This window comes from Papio anubis, chromosome 1 (assembly GCF_008728515.1).
Source record: "Papio anubis isolate 15944 chromosome 1, Panubis1.0, whole genome shotgun sequence".
NCBI lineage: Eukaryota > Metazoa > Chordata > Mammalia > Primates > Cercopithecidae > Papio > Papio anubis.
The window spans coordinates 7,889,967-7,906,435 of record NC_044976.1 but is presented as its reverse complement, the minus strand read 5'-3'; the positions used below and the strand labels follow the sequence as shown (position 1 = coordinate 7,906,435).

The 16,469-nt window shown below is 51.3% G+C and overlaps 1 protein-coding gene across 3 annotated transcripts in view; it reads left to right on the top strand.

The window, feature by feature from the left end:
• Nucleotides 1-8,714, top strand: part of SLC2A5 (solute carrier family 2 member 5) — a 37,001-nt gene extending 28,287 nt beyond the window's left edge. For 2 of the 3 annotated variants that reach the window (XM_009187851.3, XM_031664220.1), the window contains 8 exons: nt 1,827-1,979; nt 3,689-3,814; nt 3,891-4,078; nt 4,203-4,313; nt 4,932-5,033; nt 5,356-5,431; nt 5,835-5,962; nt 6,067-8,714. In XM_009187851.3, the coding sequence (XP_009186115.1) occupies nt 1,827-1,979; nt 3,689-3,814; nt 3,891-4,078; nt 4,203-4,313; nt 4,932-5,033; nt 5,356-5,431; nt 5,835-5,962; nt 6,067-6,270 (1,088 nt within the window). In that variant the 3' untranslated portion in view covers nt 6,271-8,714. The remainder of the gene's footprint in view (nt 1-1,826; nt 1,980-3,688; nt 3,815-3,890; nt 4,079-4,202; nt 4,314-4,931; nt 5,034-5,355; nt 5,432-5,834; nt 5,963-6,066) is intronic. The other variant, XM_009187745.2, reaches the window with a different exon arrangement.
• The last annotated feature ends 7,755 nt before the right edge of the window (nt 8,715-16,469 follow it).

The following is a 16,469-nucleotide window of genomic DNA, read 5'->3' as shown; positions in this document are numbered from 1 at the left end:
TCAGCTCACTGCAAGCTCCACCTGCTAAGTTCAAGCAATTCTTGTGCCTCAGCCTCCTGAGTAGCTAGGACTACAGACAAAAGCGAAACTCCATCTCAAAAAAAAAAAGCCACTTTGCTCTGACTCTAGTATCAGAACTGGCTGGCTCGAAGGTCCTAGTGGAGTCATTGTAAAGACAAAAATAGAGATTGCTTCCCACCAACATACAGGTAACCCCATCTCTTCACAAACCTCCTGAGGTTTCACCCTTCATTGATGTCCTTCACCAAGATTCTCTTGCCGCTAAGTGGCTCTTGTTAAGTGGTGAGGACACAGCCTCCCACTTCAGCTCCCAGGAGGCCTTCCCTTCCTCTGCGGCCCTTTGCCCTGGGCCTTTGAGGTGTTACTCCCTCTTCCCACCTAGACATGCTAAGAGCTGCTTTAACGACTGCCCCTCTTTGCTCTGAAAATGAGGAAGAATCGGTATTAATGAACTGTGATGTCTCTTTTGAAATACTAAGCAGAGACGTCTGTGGGTAGAATTGCCAAGCAGGAAAACATGGCCTCAGGTACCCTCCTATCTCAGTGCTATCAAATACCCTGCCATCAACAGCAGCTCCAACCTCTGCTCACTCCAAACTCTGTTCCTGAGAGTCTCCCTTCAGAGACCCATGTCCCTGAGCCTCTGTTTGACTCAGGATTTGGTACCTGATACTTGGACTCATGAAACTTCCTCTCCATCCCCAGCCTCTGGATGTGCTTTTAGGATAATTAAATAGGACAATATATGTGAAAATACTTTGGAAACTGTAAAATTAAATTCTGCCTATGTTTTTTAATTAACATCAGGCAGCACCTCATTCTATAAAATAGAGTAAGTTTTCCCTCCACCAGATTCCAGTACGATGGGAAAATTTATAAGTTTAAATACTGGGGATTCGGAAGTAGTCCAGGCATTACAGAAATCCCAGAAATGCAGATATTCTATAATAGGTATTGATATTTTTAATGCTTAGTAAGACATATAACTTGTTCTTAAAGGTGTATGAAAGTATCTCTGCATTGGTTTATTTACTGTTCCTATTAGGTAAAGCTGGGGGCTAGGGGTCCTTGGCCATACACACACACACACACACACCCAGGCCATATATATATATATATACACACACACACACACAGAGGCCATATACACACACACATACACACCAGGCCATATCCATAAACACACACACACACACACACAGGCCATACACATACACAGGCCACATATATATGTATATCTATACACACACACACAGAGGCCATACGCACATACACACACACGCCATATGTAAATACACACAGGCTATATATATATTACGTGCACACACACACATATATATGTATTTTTAGTGGAAACAGGGTTCCACTATGTTGCCCAGGCTGGTCTCAAACTCCTGGCCCCAAGTAATCTATCCTCCCCACTTAGCCTCCCCAAGTGCTGAAATTACAGGCATGAGCCATCACACCCAGCTGCCTTGCCTTTTACTAAACAGATCCTCCTCAAAAAGCAGAAATGTGAGCTGGTCTAGACTCAGGCCAGGGAGCAGGGAAGGCCATAAATCCAGTTGGCCAGTGTCCCCAGATGATACGGGCCAAAGCAAGGGCCCCCGTGCATAGCTCCTTTGATCTGTTTCTCTTTCCTTAAAGTACAGAGGGCTGAGAATTAAAAGAGGTGTTTGCTTTCTTCTTTGCAGTTTTGAGAGAGTTCCCAAATAATGTTATTGCTAAGAATAATATACTTGAAGACAGCTTGTCCCTGCCAGACTAATTTTTCCTGATGGTGTTTCTATTTCACCTCTTCCCAGGTTTATCTTCCAACGTGGTCCCCATGTACTTAGGGGAGCTGGCCCCTAAAAACCTGCGGGGGGCTCTCGGGGTGGTGCCCCAGCTCTTCATCACTGTTGGCATCCTTGTGGCCCAGATCTTTGGTCTTCGGAATCTCCTTGCAAACGTAGATGGTGAGTTCAGGACATCTCGTGACCACCCCCACCCCTTCACCACCACCCTTGACCCCCTCCTTGTGTTCCAAAGCTACCACCACAGGACAGGACTTTCTGCAAACTGGTCTCTTCTAACAGGCTGGATGTCCTTGGGGGGCCCATGCTGTCCTGAGTCCACACAGCAGGCCCTGGACAAAGGGGCAATGATGGACTGGCCGGTGTTTACTATCTAGTCCCTCTTAGGAGATGGATGAGGTGGCTTTGAGTAATTGGCTTCTCTGCCTGCTCAGCGGCTGTCCATATGGAGGCCTGTGGCATAGCAATGACAGCCACCAGTGTGCCAGGCTCTGTGCTTGGGGCGGCCCCAGCATCAGTTCATAGGACCCTCCCAGCAACGCTGCTGCCTGGGGCTCGGTGATTATCCCATTTTGCAGACCAGAAAGAGAAGTAGCAGGAGTCAGGGTGGCGTGGCCCCATGGGGGAGGTGGTGAAGACATCCCAGACCCTACCTCCACCCTCCCCAAGACAGCCCGGGGCCTGACCTGTGGCAGGTGCACAGACACCTGTAACCAGGGTTGTTTTTGCATGACTTTCCCTTTAAACTCTCATCAGTCATCCCATCAGTCAAAACACAAGCCAGTTCCTGCCAGGGTTCCACACACTGCCTGCAAGTCAGTCAAGTGGATCATCAAGCTCTGTGCTGCTTAGACACTCTCTGTAGAAAGTGCTTCTCGTGGGCCAAGTGCCAAGTCTCTTTTAGTAACTCAGGTATTCCTCAGAGCAGCCCTATGAAGCCTGTACCAGTATCATAGCCACTGTACAGGTGCATCACAGGCACAGAGAGGTTGGAAAACTGGTCCAAGGTCTCATGAGGATGCAAGCCCAGCGGCACAGACCTAGGTCCCTGTTTAAGTACCACGTGCTCCGGCCTCTCCTTCACTCCTGCATGTGTTGGGGACACTTACGCCAAGGTGCCACATTCTCATCAGGAGCTGGGACCAGAAGTGAATAAGCCGGGTTCCTGTCTCAGGGAGCTCCAGAGCCGGACTCAGAACCACACATGGCGCTCTAGGCATTTGTGAAGCTCTGGGCTTCGTTGTTTTGCTTTGCCTCTAGTTTCGCTTTTGGCAGTGGCAGGGTTAATATTACCATTTCCGAATTTTCTGTAAGGGCCTCACAGTGTGTGGCCCTTACAACCCTCAACACATGGTCTGTGAGATGCATTCACAGTACCAAATTCCACTCCTGAGTGCGGCCAGCCCATGTGTCCCCTCTACGTGGAATGTTAAGGACATTCCCACTGTTTCCGGTGTCCTTTCTATAATCAGAGCTGCCTTGACCATTCCAGTTCAGGCATCCTGGTGGCCTGGCTTCTCTGGACATAGAGCTGGGAGTGGGCAGCTGGGTCAGGCCTGGTATGCCCAGCTCCTCCAGCCCCTGCAAGACTGTCATCTGAAGGACACGGGGACGTTCTCGCCAGCACTTGGTATTGCCGGCCTCGTCGGTGTGGTCCGTCTGATGCGCTCAGGGGTGCGTCCCTGCTGAGCCCTGCCGCAGGTGTTTCCCGAGTGTCCACCGTTGGGAATTGCTGTTCTTAGGGCTGGGCAGCCTGTGCCCTCCTGGAGGCTGCGCCCCACTCAGGATGACGGCGCTGGGGCCGGCTCTGCAGAGGGCGCCTTCGGGGTGGTGGGGAGGCCGCTGGTGCCAGCTCGCTGCCTTCTTCCCAGGCTGGCCAATCCTGCTGGGGCTGACCGGGGTCCCCGCGGCGTTGCAGCTCCTTCTGCTGCCCTTCTTCCCCGAGAGCCCCAGGTACTTGCTGATTCAGAAGAAAGACGAAGAGGCCGCCAAGAAAGGTAACGAGGGCTCGGACGGGGGCGGCCTCCAGGCTCTGCCCCCCAGCCGTGGTTCGACGGTGCCGCTTCTCCCCAGCCCTACAGAGGCTGCGCGGCTGGGACTCCGTGGACAGGGAGGTGGCGGAGATCCGGCAGGAGGATGAGGCAGAGAAGGCCGCGGGCTTCATCTCGGTGCTGAAGCTGTTCCGGATGCGCTCGCTGCGCTGGCAGCTGCTGTCCGTCATCGTCCTCATGGCCGGCCAGCAGCTGTCGGGCGTCAACGCTGTATGGGCTGGGCTGCGGGAGGACTCCGGGGGCGCGGGGCGCAGGTCCTGGGGCGCCGGGCGTGGGTCCCGGCGCCGAGGCCGCCTCCTCCGGGCAGCCGCCCAGCCCCGCGCTTGCCTTGCAGATCTACTACTACGCGGACCAGATCTACCTGAGCGCCGGCGTGCAGGAGGACCACGTGCAGTACGTGACGGCCGGCACCGGGGCCGTGAACGTGGTCATGACCATCTGCGCCGTGAGTGTCCTGGGAGTGGCCCGCAGCCTCCACCCAAGGCCCCTGGGGCCCCCACGCCCCAGCCTCGGCGCCGCCAAGAAGGCAGCCGGTGGCCCCAAAACGTGGAGGCCCAGCCCCTACTACGGAAACTCCGCGTGGGAGGTGGCCCCGCACCGGCCCCTCACACTTGAGGCTGCCGAGCCGTACCGGGCCCAGGGCCACCACCTGACGGGGATGTAGGGGCGCCTGGACCGGGCAGCGCCCACTGCTAGGTGGCTCCGAGCCCAGGGTACCCGGAGTGAGGCTCGGCCACCTGGGGATGGGAGCAGGCTCCGTGGGGGCAGCGTCTCCGTTGCATGCAGACATCTGGCCTCCAGAGGGCAGGAATCCTGAGGCTCAGGGTTGTGGGATTAGGAGGTCCTAGAGCTGAGTCTCAAGGGTGGGCAGCTAGGGTCCCGCATCACAGCCACAGCCGACTTCCCGCTGGCTGCCCAAGGGCATGTCTTGCACATGTGAGTGTGAGTGTGCGAGCACACGGGTGGGCACCCGGTCCGCCCAGCTCTCCTCATAGCTGCCCCATTGGAGGGGGCTGGCGGGAGTGAAGCTGGGCCTCCCCCGAGCCCTGCCACCCTCCTGTAGGTGTTTGTGGTGGAGCTCCTGGGTCGGAGGCTGCTGCTGCTACTGGGCTTCTCCATCTGCCTCACAGCCTGCTGCGTGCTCACTGCGGCTCTGGCACTACAGGTGAGGACGGGCCAGGGTCCCAGGAGCCCGGAGTTGTACCGGAAAGACCAGTGCCCCTCCCACCCTGCGCCTCCACCTGCCTTAAAAGGAAAAGGGGTCACAATGAGCTGTTTTAGCAAATACCACCGGCCAGACATCTGGGGACCACGTGTCCTGCCAGCTCATAGCCCACGTTCAGCTGATTTCCCAGTGGCTCATTGAGGTGGCACTGCTGGGGGAGGAGCCAGGTGCCATCCTCCACCCACCAGGGCAGGTTGGCGGCCCCCTGGGGTCCCGTCCTAGCTTATCTGCTCCAGGTGAACCAACTGCTTTCTCTCCACAGGACACAGTGTCCTGGATGCCATACGTCAGCATCGTCTGTGTTATCGCCTACGTCATAGGACACGCCCTTGGGCCCAGTACGTACCCAAAGCTGGCCTCAGGGTGTCACAACCCCCTCCGGTCCCAGAAGCTCCTGGCTGGAGCTCCTTAGAGACACCAGGTCTGGCCAGTGCAGCCCGGAAATGGCATCTCTTCCCCTGCCCACTGCAAGGGGGTGGGTGGCACATAATGAAAGTGAAATGGTAAAATGGTGGTGTGGGTAGGAACACACAGACTGTGCAGGCAGCAGAGTGGGCCTCACGGGTGGTTGCTGGCCTGCCGTCCGTGTACACTGCCATTTACCTACGTGCTGCCCCACATGGCCAAGAGTCCTAAAGACGCTGCTGCCCCGGGGCCAGCTACCTGATGGGTCTGCATGGCCAGGCCTGGGAGACTCGGGCCCACTCTGCCTTCAGGGAGGCTGCTCTCCTTCCCCTACAGGTCCCATACCTGCGCTGCTCATCACTGAGATCTTCCTGCAGTCCTCTCGGCCATCCGCCTTCATGGTGGGGGGCAGCGTGCACTGGCTCTCCAACTTCGCCGTGGGCTTGATCTTCCCATTCATTCAGGTGAATGGGGCCCGGGGCCCACACTCAGCAGATCCCCATGCAGTAGAGTGCGAGCTTGTGGGCGAACCGTGTCCCACACATGTCACCTGCCCCTCTTCCTGCAGGAGGGCCTTGGCCCGTACAGCTTCATTGTCTTCGCTGTGATCTGCCTCCTCACCACCATCTACATCTTCTTGATTGTCCCTGAGACCAAGGCCAAGACGTTCATAGAGATCAACCAGATTTTCACCAAGATGAATAAGGTGTCTGAAGTGCACCCGGAAAAGGAGGAACTGAAAGAGCTTCCACCTGTCGCTTCGGAACAGTGACTCCGGAGAGGAAGCCAGTGGAGCGGGTCTGCCAGGGGCTTCCCCCTTTGGCTTATTTTTCTGACTTCTAGCTGTCTGTGAATATCCAGAAATAAAATGACTCTGATGTGGAATGCAGTCCTCATCTCCAGCCTCCCACCCCAGTGGGAACTGTGCAAAGCTGGGCTGTCTCTCTCCAGGTTGGCCTGTCACCAGCCCCGAGTCAAGCAAACAGCTGGTTCTCCACTTTGCTGTATCAATCTTTGTGTGGCTCCTGGTAACATGGCTCCACCTTGCTGGGTCAGCCTTTGTGTGGCTCCTGGTAACATAACAAAAGCAGTTACTATAGTGGCGAGATGGAAGGAATCAAATTTTGCCAGAGAAACTAACTCAGTGGCCCCAACAGGTCTTCCGGGGCCATGGGCATTTGTTTAGAGCCAAATTCATCCTCTTACCAGATCCTTTTCCAGAAATACCCGTCTAGGAAGGTGTAATGCAGAAACAATGACATCCAGAAAGCTGAGGAAGAGGTTCCTGTGGAGACACTGAGTCAGAATTCTTCATCCTAAATTATATTGTTAGTGGAAAATGGAATTGCTTCTGTGTAGTCAATAAAATGAATCTGATCACTTTTCAACAAGATGTGCTGTTGTTCTGTGAGCAAGTGGAAGGCAGGAGGAAGTTCCTTGCTGCTTCAGGCAGGTTTTTTTTTCTGTTTTTGCTTTTTTTTTTTTTTGAGACAGAGTCTTGCTCTGTCACCCAGGCTGGAGTGCAGTGGCCGGATCTCAGCTCACTGCAAGCTCCGCCTGCCGGGTTCACACCATTCTCCTGCCTCAGCCTCCTGAGTAGCTGGGACTACAGGCACCCGCCACCTCGCCCAGCTAATTTTTTGTATTATTAGTAGATACTGGATTTCACCATGTTGGCCAGGATGGTCTCTATCTCCTGACATCATGATCCACCCACCTTAGCCTCCCAAAGTGCTGGGATTACAGGCGTGAGCCACCATGCCCAGCTACTTCAGGCAGTTTGACTGCACGAGTGTCAGTTCCTTGAGGTCAGGGGCTTGGTCAGTTTTGTTTATGCCTGAATCCCCAGCATCTAGAAGAGGGCCTCTGGAGACTGAGGTGGGAGGATTGCTTAAGCCTGGGAGGTAGAGGTTGCAATGAGCTGAAATTGCACCCTATACTCCAGCCTGGGCAACACAGTAAGATCCCATTTCAAATTTTTTTTTTAGTTAACTGGGCATGGTGACATGCCTTTGTGGTCCCAGCTATTTGGGAGGCTGAAATGGGAGGATCACTTGAGTCTGGGAGGTCAAGGCTGCCCTGAGTCATGATCACATCATTGCACTCCAGCCTGCATGACAGAATGAGAACTTGTCTCAAATAAATAAATAAATGTAAGATTGAGGAAGCTTCCAAATGTCCTCAGGTATGTAGTGAAATCTTGAAGAGTCTTAAAATCTTGAGACTGTGGTAGGGGAGGAAGGGAGAAGGAGTGGGGTCTTGATATGGTTTGGCTGTGTCCCCACCCAAATCTCATCTTGAACTGTAGCTCCCATAATTCCCATGTGTTCTGGGAGGGACCCTGTGGGAGATAATTGAATCATGGAGGCAGTTTCCACCATATTGTTCTCACGGTAGTGAATCAGCCTCATGAGATCTGATGGTTCTATAAAAGGAAACACCTTTTGCTTGGTTCTCATTCTTTCTTGCCTGCTACCATGTAAGACATGCCTTTTGCTTTCTGGCATGATTGTGAGGCCTCCCCAGCCATGTGGAATGGTGAGTCTATTAAATCTCTTTTTCTTTACAATTTACCCAGTCTCTGATATATCTTTATCAGCAGCATGAAAATGGACTAACACAGGTTTCTCCCCAAAAATATAGAGAGCTGGAGGCGTTTCTTAGACATATGAATAAAGGGTGTGAGTGTGAGTGTGTGTATGTGCAAAAATATGGATAAAACCTTGAAAGTGCTGAATGGCCTATGGCAATTGTAGTTGTAGTTGGGTGGCACAGGTGGTGGCCAGGAAAGACATCAGTGGGACTTGGGAGCACCTTTTGTGGGTATGGAATGGAGATTCCACCAGCAACAAGCTAACCCACTCACAAGCGGGCCCAGAGGAAGTAAATAGAACACTGTGATTGAACCATCCTTGGCCTTCTGTGGCAAGGTTCTGCAGGCTGGAAGGGGCACAGAAACAATCAAAGATGAAGGCTCTCAGAACTGAGGAGAGGCCAGGTTAGAATATCAGAAGTCAAGAAACTGCAGCACCTCTAACACAGGGGAGGCTGTGAAGTTCATGGTTCTGGATGTCTGCTCCCTGGGTTCAAACCTTGATTCTGCCACATTAATTGTGCAACTTGGGAAAGTTACTTATGTTTTCTGTATCTCGGTTTTCTCTTCTGTTAAATGGCACTAATAATAAATGTCTCACGTGTCCATTGTGAGAATTAAATGACTTTATATGTTTATGGTGTTTGGATCAGTGGCATGTATTTAGTTTTCTTAAGTACTTTTAAGTGCTTGGGAATAAGCATTAATCTTGAGGACAAATAAACTCACAAATAAGATATAGTGAGAGACCACTATGCATGTATACTAGGATTGAGCAATCCAGTAAATGGATGGCAGATGGTGGGGCCATTTCACAGTTGCAGTGGGAGGTTACAGATAAGCAGGGAGAGAGCACGAATGATCCATGTGGTAGTAGATCATTCTCTACTCCAAGTAGACTTGGAGACCTTGGTATGAACTCACGTGCAGTTTAATATAGATTCAGGCTACATATACAAATATTTACAGATAAGCATCTACACATGGGTTAGTAAAATACAGCAGGAGGAGAGATGTGGGAATATAGAAGGGAGGTGAGGAATTTGGAAAGACAAGTACGATTTCTCCAGTTGGAGAAGATATGATAGGAAGGTGAGGGATGGGCATTCCAGGCAGCAGACAGCACAGAGAGGTGTGGAGGTATTGAGGGATGCTACAAGTTATTTGGTCTGAAAGTGAAGCCAGAGAGGTGGCAAGGGGTGCAGGGTGGGAGCAGCTGTAGTGGATCCTGTGGGTCCCAGGAGCCAAGTTGAACTTCATTGTCAAGACAACCTGGGGTTACGTGATGACCGAGCTTCCAGGAGCACCTGGCATTCATGTGAAGGGGTGGGGCTCAGATAGGGAGACAAGCTGGTAAATAATGAGGGCCCAGCAAAGCCAGCAGTAGTCAGGGACGAATCTGAGGGAGCATTCAGAGAGTCAGTAGGATTTGGGGTCCACTCAGCCCTCAGCAGTGAGCAGTCGGGCGTCCCTGCCAGGTTTCTAATATGGGCCAATGGGGAATGGCTGGAAGAGCTGAGTGGCAGGTTTTAGGAGAAGGTCATATATACTTTTTGGACATGTTGAGATGGAGGAGATCATGGGACACACAGAAAATATCTAGAAGGAAGGTGGCATGTGGCTCTGGAGCTCAGGGGAGCAGGCACATAGGATTGGGGAAATTATACATATGTTAGCACCCACTGTGTGCCAGGCACAGCTCCAGGCCCTGGGACCAGGTCCTGAGTGAGAGGTGCAGTGAAGAAAAGTAGATTAGCCCAAGGGGTGACAGGTAGAGGAGCAGCTGCACAGAAAGAGGAGTGGGGCTGGCTGGGGGGCAGCAGATTCAAACGTCTTGTGAGAGAGGGTTGGCCATGGTTCAGGGAATGACGGGAGGCAAGTGATGCTGGGGCAAATAGAGGGTTGGGGAGGCAGAAGGGGGCACTGCGCAGACACTCAGTAGGCCCCCAGGAGCATCAGAGATTCTATTCTGATTGTGTCGGGAGGTCACTGTCTCACTTGAGCCAGAGAGTATCCTGATCTGATTTGCAATTTAAGAAATCATTCCAGCCGCTCCGGAAAAGAGTCTGAAGGAGCCCAGGAGACAGCAAGGAAATCAGATCCTTACAAAAGATCTGAGAATAGGTTAAAGCCTCATGTTTGTATAAGATTGACCCAGGTTTGCCAACCGAGAAGATGAAAGGTGGGAGGTGGGCTGGGTGTGCTGGCTCATGCCCGAATCTCGGTACTTAGGGAGGTTGAGGTGGGAGGATTGCTTGAGGTCACGAGTTGGAGACCAGCCTGGGCAACATAGTGAGACACCCTCGCCCCCCACTATCTCCACAAAAAGTAAAAATAAAAATAATTAACTGAATATGATGGTGCACACCTGTAGTCCCAGCAACACAGGTGTCTGAGGCAGGAGGATCGGTTGTGCCTAGAAGTCATGATCATACCAGTGTACTTCAGCCTGGGCAACAGAGCAAGACCTTGTCTCTAATAAATAAATAAATGAATAACTGTTTTTTAAGGTAGGAGATGGAGCACCATCCAACAAGGGGTACAGGAAAGCCAGCAGAGAGGACTGAGCTGCCCAGCTCTGCCATTTGCTGAGACCCGAAAAAGAGTCCTCCTTGGATTCAATGACTCAGTGACCTCAGGGAGTGCTGGCAGGGGTAGTGTGGGGGCAGAAGGTAGACTGCTAGGGTGAAGACTGCAACTGAGGCAGAAAAGAAAGAATGGGAGCTCTAGTTATTGTTCACTCTTCTTTCTTCCCTTTGCTATTCCTGCTTGAGTGGGTGTTATGTCACTCACAGAACACATACACATATATAACATAAAAAAGAAGTAAACATAGGCTGGGTGCGGTGGCTCACGCTTGTAATCCCAGCACTTTGGGAGGCCAAGACAGGTGGATCACGAGGTCAGGAGATCGAGACAATCCTGGCTAACAAGGCAAAGCCCTGTTAGCCGGGCATGGTGGTGGGCGCCTAGTAGTCCCAGCTACTAGGGAGGCTGAGGCAGGAGAATGGCATGAACCCGGGAGGTGGAGCTTGCAGTGAGCTGAGATGGCGCCACTGCACTCCAGCCTGGGCGACAGAGCGAGACTTTGTCTCAAAAAAAAAAAAAAAATTAAAACAAAAATAAATAAGTAGACATATATTGGAGGTTTGTAGGCAACATTTTCTTACTGATGGGGAGGCATGATTTTAAAAGTTTGGAAACCACTGGGGGCCAAGCTGCCTGCAAAGATCAGTGAAAGCTGAGAAATGACACTTTGGGAGAATGAGATAATGTCAGGGGATTGTGATGGCAGCAGCCACTCCAGACGGCCTGTCGCTGCCATCACACCAGCGGCAGCAGGGAGGTGCAGCCCAGGCTGCACATTCCATGGAGCAAGCAGGAGCTCCCCAGGTGCTGCTGCAGCCACCCAACCTACAGCTGTAGACCCTAACCTTCTGCTCCATGGAGCAGGCAAGAGGCACCTCAACCCCACCTCCCAAAGTGCTGCAGCCACCCAAACCGTGGCTACAGACTCAGGCATCCCCGCACTCTTGGGGACCCAGAAAGACTCCCCCGCCCTCACAGGCTTGGAAGTTCCTGCGTCTGCTGCCTGGCTTCTCCCTGCTGTCAGCGCCCACTTTGATCTCAGAGGCACTGCCAGGACTGCATGCCCCAGAGCCAGCAGGAGCTAGGGACAAGTAGGAGCCCCGCCCCTTCTGAGTTCATGGGGGTGGGAGCTCCCCAGGGGCAGCTGCAGCCGCCACCTGCCCCCCTGCCAGTTGCAGGCCCTGGGTGTCTCTGCATTCTGCACCTCCAGGGGCCCAGCAAGGCCTTCCCACCCCTCCCCTCTGTTCCCAGAGGTTCGGGGGTGTCTGCTCCCACTGCCTGGCTTCTACTCCAATCTCGGAGACGGGTTGGGGCTGAGCCTGGGCACTGTCACAGCTCAGCTGGGTGTGCACACAACCTGGGAAGTGCCGACATGCCAGCCCCCTCCTGCCTTGGTCCCCTCTGGAATTTGGGCACTGATGAGTGTAAGAGGGGAAGCTTAAGGGGGGGCTGAGGGTGGCTCGGTGCTGGCCTACAGGTGCCCCTTACTGCAAGCAACATAGGCACCACAGATGGCTGTGGGAGGCAGACAGGTTCCTGAGTGGAAGCGGATGGGTCCCTGTAAGACCCCACCTTCAGGCCAGGGAGGGCCTAAAGGCTGGGGGCTGGGCTGCCAGTCCTGTGGACTGGACTGCAGACTTGTGATGCCTTTTCTGGGCCCATCTATGGCCCCCCATGGACCAATCGGCATGTACTTCCTCCCCTCTGAGGTCCATAAAAGCCCCGGGCTCAGCCAGAACAGAGCAGAGGATGGAGAGACGACAGGACGACCAACTGCAGAGAGGAGCTACCCCCTCCAGGGCCTCCTCTCTACTGACAGCTGAACACTTGATGGGACAATCTGCCTACAGAGAGGAGCTACCTACTGTGGGTCTCCTCTGAGCTGTTCTAATACTCAATAAAGCTCTTCTTCATCTTGTTCACTCTCCACTTATCTGCATACCTCCTTCTTCCTGGGTGCAGGACAAGAACTCAGGCAAAGGCACCACTGGCCACAGAGGTTTCTGGCCAGAAAATCGACACTTCAAAGATCAGATAACAATGCTAAGTCCCTAGGATGGGATCAAGGTCAGGACACTTGGGAGGTGAGAGATGGAGGTGAAGACAGTTCAGCTGAAGAGGGTTCAGACCTGTTTGCCCACCACTGTGTCCACCGTGCCTGGAATAGTGACTGGCACACAGTAGGGGTTCATTCAGAGTTTTTTGAATGAATGAGTCTTAGTGAGGAGGATTTTAAATGGTTGACAACAGAGCAAGAAAGAGTGAATCTGGGGAGGAGTTGTCAGTCCCCAGGTGACATATTCATAACCCAAATTAGGCAGTTGGAAGGTAGGTTTGACCAGCGTTTTTCACACTTCCAGATGTCACATACCAAAATTTGGTAGACTAACATTGGGCTGCCTCTATTTTGCAAATAAAAACATTTTTTAAAAAGGCCAGGTGCAGTGGCTCATGCCTATAATCCCAGCAGGATTGCTTGAGCCCAGGAATTTGAGACCAGCCTGAGCAACAAAGTGAGACACTGTCTCTAATTTGCATATATATATATATATATATATATAATATATATATATAATTTTTTTAAAAAATGAACTCCTATCAACAATCAAAATGAGGAAACAATGTTTTAAAAGAAAGGGCATTTTACTATCTAGACAGGACGTAATCATGGGAAAAATTTCAGTCTTTTAAATTGAATAGATTTTTCTTCGTGAAAATCTCACTCCATTGCCCTGTGTCCTGGTATTGCTCAGTGGCTTAACCACTAGGACAGAAACATCAGAAACAAGGGCAGCGCAGTGCGTGGTACACTAGCCATTTCCATTACAGAAGGGCTCTCAGAAAGGAGAGCTGAAGTTCCAATCTGGAATATTAGTTAGACTGAGTCTTGTCTCCTTCAATCTGCTTTCTCAAGGGCTGTTTTTTAGTTCCTGCAGGAAGAATGAGAAAGCAGGTAATTGGGATCCTGACACTCTCATCTGAACCTTTCCTTTTCCCCTCCTACTACTCTGCAGTGAATTGGGTGCTTTTTTCCCCCCTTTCTTATGTGTTTCCATTTTTTTTTTTTTAGACAGGGTCTTACTCTGTCACCCAGGCTAGAGTGCAATGGCACCATCTCAGCTCACTGCAACCTCCACGACGCCCAGTTTCTAGCAATCCTCCCACCTCAGCTTCCCTAGTAGTTGGGACTACAGACATGTGCCACCATACCCAGCTAATTTTTGTATTTTTTGTAGAGGCAGGGTTTCGTCATGTTGCACAGGCTGGTCTTGAGCTCCTGAACTTAAGTGATCCACCAGTCTCAGACTCCCAAAGTGTTAGGATTACCGGCATGAGCCACCACACCTGACCCTAACAGTACTTTTTGAGGGGCTGCTCTTGTCATCCTACATTCTGCAGAGCACTGGGACATGCAAGTGATACATATATGGTGTCTTCTGTCTTCAGGAATTTACAGTGTAACCAGGAAGATAAACACCATGCCTTTTCCCTTTTTGCACCCTTGAACTCAAAGTGGGTCACCAGAGCCATCTGTGAAAATTTGGCTGGGGTCCCTGCTCTTGCCAGATGTCTTAGTTCATTTTATGTTGCTATAACAGAATACCACAGACTAGGGAATTTACAAGCAACAGAAGTGCGTTTGGCTCATGATTCTAGAGGCTGGGAAGTCCAGGATTGAGGAGTTGCATCTGGTGAGGACCTTCCTGCTGTGTCATAATATGGCAGATTCCTTTATTTTAGCCCAGTGAGACCCATGTCAGATTTATGATACATAGACCCCTAAGATAATAAATTTGTATTGTTTTGAACCACTGCATTTTTTGGCAATTTGTTAGAGCAGCCATAGAAAACTAATATAGAGATCTTGGTATTGGGAAGTAGAGTGCTTCTGTTAACACCTAAATACTTAAAAGTATGTAAATGGCTTTAGCATTGCACAATGAGAAGAGGCTGCGAGAATTTTTAGAAGCATGCTATAAAAAGCTTACATTACCGGCCGGGCACGGTGGCTCACGCCTGTAATCCCAGCACTTTGGGAGGCCGAGGCGGGCGGATCCCGAGGTCAGGAGATCGAGACCATCCTGGCTAACACGGTGAAACTCCGTCTCTACTAAAAATGCAAAAAATTAGCCGGGCGAGGCGGCGGGCGCCTGTAGTCCCAGCTACTCGGGAGGCTGAGGCAGGAGAATGGCGTGAACCTGGGAGGCGGAGCTTGCAGTGAGCTGAGATCGCGCCACTGCACTCCAGCCTGGGCGACTAAGCGAGACTCTGTCTCAAAAAAAAAAAAAAAAAAAGCTTACATTACCTTGAACAGGCTATTAGTAAAAATATGAATGTTAATGACCCTGCTGGTGAGGACTCAGAAGGGAGGGAGGAGCAGAGTGGAGAAAATGCCTCTCCCTTTAGAGAATACCTACAATAGGCCAGGCACAGTGGCTCTCACTTCTAACACCAGCACTTTGGGAGGCTGAGGTGGACAGATCACTTGAGGCCAGCAGTTCAAGACCAGCCTGGCCAACATGGTGAAACTCCATCTCTATTAAAAATACATGGCTGGGCAAGGTGGCTCACACCTGCAATCCCAGCACTTTGGGAAGCCGAGGTGGGTAGATCACCTGAGGTCAGGAGTTTAAGACCAACTTGGCCAACGTTATGAAATCCCCTCTCTACTAAAAATACAAAAGTTAGCTGGGCATAGTGGCACATGCCTGTGGTCCCAGCTACTTGGGAGGCTGAGGCAGGAGAACAGTTTAACCCAGGGGGCGGAGGTTGCAGTGAGACAAGGCATATGAGACCACATGCCTCTCAACCATAAGAGCCCCCAGCCCTGCACCACCTCCTCTTCCTGGCCGCTGCACTCCAGCCTGGGTGATAGAGTGATACTCTGTCTAAAAAACAAAAACAAACCAACAAACAAAATGCAAAACTTAGCTGGGCATAGTGGCACACACCTGTAATCCCAGCTACTTGGGAGGCCAAGGCATGAGAATCGCTTGAACACTGGAGGCCAGAGGCTACAGTGAGCCAAGATCATGCCGCTGTACTCCAGCCTGGGCAACAGAGCAAGACTTTGTCTCAAAAAAAAAAAAAAAAAAAGAGAGAGAGATAGAGAGAATACCTACAACATAGTCAGGAGCAGGATAAAGACAAATAAAGACCTCTCATTCTCTCAGTCTTGTCATGTACCCCACCTGTTACCATCCATGGGCAAACACATTTTTCCCCCAGGTATCCTTTTTTTTTTTTTTTTTTTGAAACAGGTTCTTGCTCTGTCACCCAGGCTGGAGTACAGTGGTGAGATCATGGCCCACTGCAGCCTCAACCTCCTGTGCCCCAGTGATCCTCCTACCTCAGCCTCCCAAGTAGCTGGGACCACAGGAGTATGCCACCACGCCCAGCTGATTTTTGTATTTTTGGTAGAGATGAGGTTTCATCATGTTGCCGTGGCTGGTCTTGAGCTCCTGAGCTCAAGCAATCCACCCACCTCAGCCTCTCAATGTGCTGGGATTACAGGCATGAGCCACGGCACGCTGGGCTTCCCCAGGTATATTATGTGTATTCTGCTTTGATCACTTCTCTTAAAGGTCATGTTAATTAAAAAACATGTTAATGTTTCCATGTTCTTACATTTCATAATTATCCTTTGAAACAGAAGTCTGGCATTCCAGTCAGTTAGCTACTCTTATTTATTCGGTCATTCTCTACTTTTTTTAAATAATGCTGGTAGAGATGATTCTGAAATGAGCACCTTTGTCCAATATTTTATTGACTTATTTAACACTATTAAG